A 7,026-nucleotide genomic window follows, 5' to 3' on the forward strand; every position below is an offset into this window, starting at 1 on the left:
AAGTGACAGAAACGATTCAGCAAAAGTCGAGATTCAGGACCACCCAATTCCACAAAAATAACCATTAAAAACAATGTATACTTTGTACGAATTCATTCAGAACATAATGGCATTCACTTATGAATTCATGAGATATTCTTTTGGCATTTGAACGAAATTTAAAAGAGATCGGATGGTTTTTTGGCCTTTTCAACTTTTGGACATTCTTTCGGCTGTTTTGGTCTAAAAGAGCCTGTCAGACCTGATTCAAGTGCAACTGTCTGACACACCTTGCTATTTTAATTGAAAGTTCTGAGTAACAAACTGAATCGGTTGATGCATTTAAATTTTTAATTGAAGAATACAGACAAGTAACAGAAACGATTCAGCAAAAGTCGAGATTCAGAACTACCCAATTCCACAAAAGATTCACCAAAGGCCAGACAGATTCAAAATTACCCCATTAATTAAATCAGAGTATAATGAAATATTTTTTGCTATACAAAAGTGAAGTAAATGAAAACCAAAAAAACAAAAGTGCTATTGTTCATCATGCCATGTCCAGACGATGTCTTTGAGGCCAGGCCGGAGCTCCTGACTGCAAAAGTTATTATATTCCAGCGTGTCACCTCCAGCTTTACTGACCTCAACAACAAACAGAGAAGGGGTGACCTCAAATATTTCTGCAGCAATTGCCAGGTGCCCCTTTCTCCCCTGCACAGTCCCCTGCATCTTCATCCTGGAATCGCCTCTTTTCTTCACGCTGAATCTGAATAGCTTTGCGATTTCCTCAAGCTTGGAAATTATGCTAGAGGCCGGCTGCGTCGACATGAAGCGCGATTCAGCCTTCCTCACATTATCCTTTTCAAAGAGGCCGGAGAGATTGAAACCCGGCGACTGGGAAATTATGTCGAATGCATTCAGGCAAGTCGGTTTGGACTCTGCTGGCTTGGGCTGTGATTCCTCCGGCGAAGACGATCCAAAGGCAGAGTCCACGTCAACGAGGTCAATTTCGTCATCTTGCACAGCCGGCCGCGGAGGTTTGAAACCCTTTTTGAACCAGTGCACCTCCATTAACCGCGGTATAGTCATCCGCCCCTTTGGATTAGGGTTTAGAAGACTCGAAATCAGCTTCAACGCCGTTGATGAAAACCACGGCGGGCATTTGAATTCCCCTTTGTAAATTTTCCTGTACATGACCATAAGATTGGCGTCATGAAACGGCAAATAGCCCGCCATGAGGACGAACAGGATGACGCCACATGACCAGATATCGGCCTTTGCACCATCGTAGCCCTTCTTTACAATCACCTCGGGTGCCACGTAGGCCGGCGTCCCACAGGTCGTATGGAGCAGCCCGTCCTGGCGGAACTGCTCGGGCAAAGCGCTGAGACCAAAGTCGGAAACCTTCAGATCTCCATTTTCGTCAAGTAACAGATTTTCAGGCTTGAGATCTCTGTGATAAACCCCTCGGCTATGACAGAAATCCACTGCGCTAATGAGCTGCTGGAAATACTTTCTTGCTTCATGCTCCTTCAATTTACCCTTCTGAACCTTATTAAACAGCTCTCCTCCCTTAACATACTCCATAACAAAATAAATCTTTGTCTTGGACGCCATGACTTCATAGAGCTGAACAATATTCGGATGCCGAACCAGTCTCATGACAGAAATCTCCCTCTTTATTTGCTCAATCATGCCGATCTGCATAATCTTTTCCTTGTCCATGACCTTAATCGCCACACTTTCGCCTGTCTTCAGGTTCTTAGCATAATAAACCTTGGCAAAGGTTCCTTGCCCCAGCTGCTTCCCTAATTCATACTTCCCCATCAAAACATTTGCTTTCGGAGCCGCCTCCATTTTATCCCCAAATTGCTCTACTTCTCACAGAGAACAACAATCAGCAACAATCAGATCTCAAATCTTCAAATCTCCGGCTCCAAGCAGCTGCTTTAAGGAAGAAATCTTTTTTCACATTTATTTGCCTCAGCCGTCATCCATGACATCCCTCAAAGACAACCCCAGGCAAACCATTCCGTCCCGCAGAATTATAACTCCATTTCTCCACAGCAAATCAATGGCGGCTTCTTCCACTTCTGCCGCCTCTTTACAAATGCAAACCCTAGAAACGGAAACCCAGGCCCTCATCGTGCTGCATTCCAAATCCCTTTTGAAAACCAGCCCTGAAAATCCCTAAAAGGAAAAAATGGTTTTCAAAACTTGCAGAGCGTTAGTTAGGTTCTCTCCCTTCATGAATTAAAGAAGTCGGTTCTCCTATTTATAGACCGACTTGTCCCGCATAATTCCACACGAGATCAAATATTTTTTTCCAAACCGAGTGGCATTGGCGGTTCCCCGATGTTTCGGTACAAACCAGGCGGCTGTGGATTGTGGACCGTTGGTAATCTTCTAGTAGGGATTCTTTTTTTTCTTCTTTTTCCTTGGAATTCACGAGACTCCTCTGCCACATCAACAACCATACGTGTACAGTAATATTGTAACGGAGTGTGATATTTAATTGGTCATGTCACCGTTTCACAAAATGCATGCCATTCAAAAGCTAAGTTTAAGCCTCAAGTTAAGCATGGCCTTTACCTTAGTTATATTAGTATTTTCTTATAATAGCCTCCTTTGAATATTCCAGATTATTTGGAATCTTTTTTAAGTTGTGCTGCAGTTTTTGTTGACTATTAAAAAACAAGGTTTTTTTTCCAATTATTTACAGAGGCCGTAAAGGACGTTTTATTTTTTATTTTTTATTTTTTTAAAATAGAAATGAAGTTGTATTATGTTTTTCCTAATTATCAATTTAAAAATATTTAAGCCTCTACATGGAACGCATATTTTTGTTGGTATTGTCAAGGGCATCTAAGTGGTGCTTTAAATTTCATTCTTCCATCATGTTCTATGAGACCCACAATATTATTAATCATGGGATTTGTGTAGTGGCTCTTGAACTTTTTCAAATCAATTTAATTTTTTAAAATTTTGAAATTAAAAAAAATTATATGTTATTTTAATCAACTATTTTCGGATTAAATTGTGTGAATTTTATTTGATTTTTTATTTTTATTATTTTATGTTTTCATTTTTAATTATTTATTTGCTTTCTGTTTTTTTTTATTTTGTTATATTTTTTAGCTTTTTTTTTTTTGCTTTTTTTTTTATTTATATTTTTTAGCTTTTTTATTTTTATTTGCTTCTTGGACATCTTTTCACATCTGCATGCTCTCTATTTTCATCAATGTTGATGCAAACAAATTCACACACAATCTAATCCAAAAATAGTTGATTAATATCTCATGGATTGTGGAAACTTGATGTCTCTTATATGTTATTTGTAAACATCTGATGGATTGTGGAAATTGATGTTTGTTATATGTTATTTGTATTTAATTTTGTGTTTTTATTAAAAATGATTTAAGATATTTATATATTTGTAGATCAGGAAATTGAAAATCATCAAAACAATAGCAATTAGGACAACCACAAAACCTAAAGCTGCTATGAAAGCAATCCCAATCCAATCAATGAAGACATAAAGACAAGATATTCAAATCAAATGAAATCAAAGTAAACCAACGCAGATATCTCCTTCATGTGGCTCCATTGTTCTTCTTTCACCTTCAAAAATGTGATTGATTCTTCCCCTTTTCATTGAAGAAAATCATCCAATTTATTGACAAAGTGGAGAGAGGACAAGATTAGCATGAAGAGATTTGAAAGGAAATTCAAATCAAAAAAGGCAAAATTATGACAAATGTATGACAATTTCTATGCAAGGTGTATGACAAAGTATGACAAATTATGACAAGTTGCTATTCAAGATGTATGACAAATTACGACAAGATTGAAATGCCATTCCCATGACAAAGGGAAGAGAGAAAATAGCCTCCATGATTGCAACAAATGGAAGCATAAACATAGGAGAAAATGAGGGAATGAAATTAGGGGAAATATTAGAAAAATTAAAGAAAATAGGAGAAATAGAAATTAGGAATTAGGAGAAATAAGCAAATTAGAAAATTGAGGAAAAAGATGAAATAGAAATTAGGTGAATTAATTAATAGGTTTTCATCCATTAATTAATTCATGAAAGATACCTAGGACTAAATAAATAGATTTATTTAACCCACAAAGAAGAAGAAAAGGATTAAATGAACAAATCATAAAACCCTAGAAATAAGAGGACAAGGAATTAGGTCAAGACAATAAGAAATTAATGTAGGTTCGATCATGACTCTGATTGACAAAGGACCAATGTTGATAAATGATTGAGATTGGTTGACAAAAATCAATGACAAATTGACCAAGATTGACAAGGAGATCAAATTGATAGGCACCAATTGACGAGAAACAATGACTAATTGATCCAAATTGACATGATCGAAAAGGACAAGGATCGATGATGAATCGATCGCAAATGACAAGATTGACAAATTGATAATCGCAAATGATTACTAACAAGCTAAAGATGATTGAAAGATTGACAAGAGGACAAAACCCTAATTCTATCATTGATTAGGATTGACGATGTCCAAAATGATGATAAATAAGCACGCACCATGATGCGACAGGATAAGATCGACCAAAATCATGACTGAAGATTGCTATTGACAAGACCTAATTCAAAAGTGAGAAAAATGAGGAATGCAAAAGAAGGACTCGATGCTCGCAAATGATAAAGACCAAGTGTGCAACATAGAAGAAATGTTAATGCAATGCAAGAATCCTAAAATAAGGCAATGCGCAAATGTTAAAGTATGACTCCACAAGCGTTGACCATTTTTAGATGTCTACAATATTAATAATAAATAGTATAATTTTATGTAAAATTGAATCTATTTTTTTAATTTTTATTTATATTTATTCACATTATATTTATAAATACACAAAATTTTGTTCATATATCTTAAATGCATATATATATAAAATATTTTAGTTTATATTGATTATTTTATCTGTATAATTATAAATACACACACTTATATATTTATTCAACTAACATATTAACTAGTGTAAATATCTTAAATGCATCTATTGAATAATGTATTTTTCTTTTTTACTTTAGAACTATTATAGATTTATTTTATCTTATTTACATTGTTTATTTTTTGTTTATTTTTATTTACTAGTTCTTTTATTTAGTGGAGGGTTATTGGAGAACTATTTAAGAATTGTTTTATTTTTCTTACATTATTTTATTTTTGATGAATTGTTATTATTTAATTAAAATTTATTTATTTTTATTTATTTTATAAAATATTTATTTTATTTATTTGATAGTGTTATTTTATAAATTTAGTTTTTATATATACAATCATGAAATAACACTATGTGGTACTAGTATAGAGTACCTCGCAATGTAAATATACATATCCACATATATGTGTCTCTGCATTGTAGAACACCCAAACCCCTAGTCTTAGGGAGGAGTTCTATATTTTGAACAATGTTAAAATATTAAGATTTATCTTTTTATACATCATCTTAAAATACAATTGAAAATGTTTCAAATTTAATACACAATAAGAAATTGGAGAGGGTGATATTAACCTAATTTGAAATTAAAAATAAAAAAAGCTAAAATTGATTTCTTGTTGCAAAATCAAATTAAATAAATAAAAAAATTAAAAGTTGAAATTAATGACAAAATCAAACATACAAATTCTTAATATAAAAACATACCACTAATATAATAATTAATTTGACAGAAAATTGAAAACAATTTCATTACAAGAAAATTATAAACAAATAGAAATGATACCATATCAACTTATTCCATCATTTCCCACAGACAAAAAAAAGTTGGCATATAACATATTTAATTAATGTTTAAATAATTTCAAGAATAATTGTGAACAAAGGGAAGTTTGATGATAGCTATCATAATAGTTTTACACTAAAGGTATATTCACTTCTCTTATTAAATGATTCTAGGCGATGTTTTTTAATTTTATTTATATTTTAAAGAAAGTGATGTATACTCAAAGACCAATACCCACCGTTACCTTTCCCCATTGACATCATTTTTTAAAGTTTTAAAGAACTATGTAAAATTAATAATGAAACAACAATATATAAATACATTATTAATATATATAATATCCAATGACAAGAGAACTTTGCAAGTATCACTATTTTGTCCAAAATGATATATAGGTATATTACAACAACCATTGTGCCACTTGCATATTTATGTAGAATTGTATCTGTAGCCGCCTTGTCGTCTATAACTCATGCATCTTATCAAATGAATGTTTTTTAATTTTTATTGCAATATAAAATAGTTGTAAAATAATAATGACGAAATGAATGACATAATAATAAGAAGAGTGGGGCCCATGCAAGAGTGTCTGCGCTTAGCAATGACACGTATTTGACATTACAAGAAAGAAAGAAAGAAAAATATTTGACTTGGATTAATTTATTTAATACCTACTTTGTTTATAGGTGTCCGAGAACAATGGAGAGCACGCGTGAAGGAATAATATTTATATTTATGTTAGGGAATACAATTTTTAAGGGAAACCCACCAAACCTCACACAAATATCTAGGTTAATTGAATAGTTAATTTAATTGAATGGGCACACAAATATCTAGGTTAATTGAATTGAATGGTCAATCGATTTGAAATAATATTATATTGAAGGTAGAAATTAAATTAAATGTGTGGTTAATCAGTTTTGAATTGAAAGAAGATATTATATGGTAGATGATAGAAATTCATTGTTGTGATGTTATATTTTTATTTTTATTAGAACTATTATTGATGTGTAGATTTAAGTATATAATGTTTGGGTTCATTTATGCATGCATGTAAGCGATCTTTATTATATAAATTCGAATTTCATACATAAATCTACACTTACATCTCATGAATTCGATTTGACTCAAATCTGATGTGTGAAACTTGTTTGCTTTTGTGTGTAGACTCTAGCTCTAGTGTGCGGTAATCAATTTTATAACATGATAAAACATTACATAGACATTTTTGCCACTATCATGTTGGAAATTTTATTGGATGATCAGTATGTCCTAGTGCA

General features: G+C 32.6%; 1 protein-coding gene across 1 annotated transcript; it reads right to left on the reverse strand.

Annotated features, from left to right (window-relative positions):
• Positions 1–425: 425 nt before the first annotated feature.
• LOC131033578 (CBL-interacting protein kinase 5) lies at positions 426–2,277 on the reverse strand. Its single transcript, XM_057964807.2, has one exon. It carries the CDS (start codon positions 1,837–1,839, stop codon positions 520–522), a length of 1,320 nt encoding a protein of 439 aa, XP_057820790.2. The 5' UTR covers positions 1,840–2,277; the 3' UTR covers positions 426–519.
• Positions 2,278–7,026: the final 4,749 nt, after the last annotated feature.

Source organism: Cryptomeria japonica, chromosome 5 (genome assembly GCF_030272615.1).
Source record: "Cryptomeria japonica chromosome 5, Sugi_1.0, whole genome shotgun sequence".
In the NCBI taxonomy this organism is placed as follows: domain Eukaryota; kingdom Viridiplantae; phylum Streptophyta; class Pinopsida; order Cupressales; family Cupressaceae; genus Cryptomeria; species Cryptomeria japonica.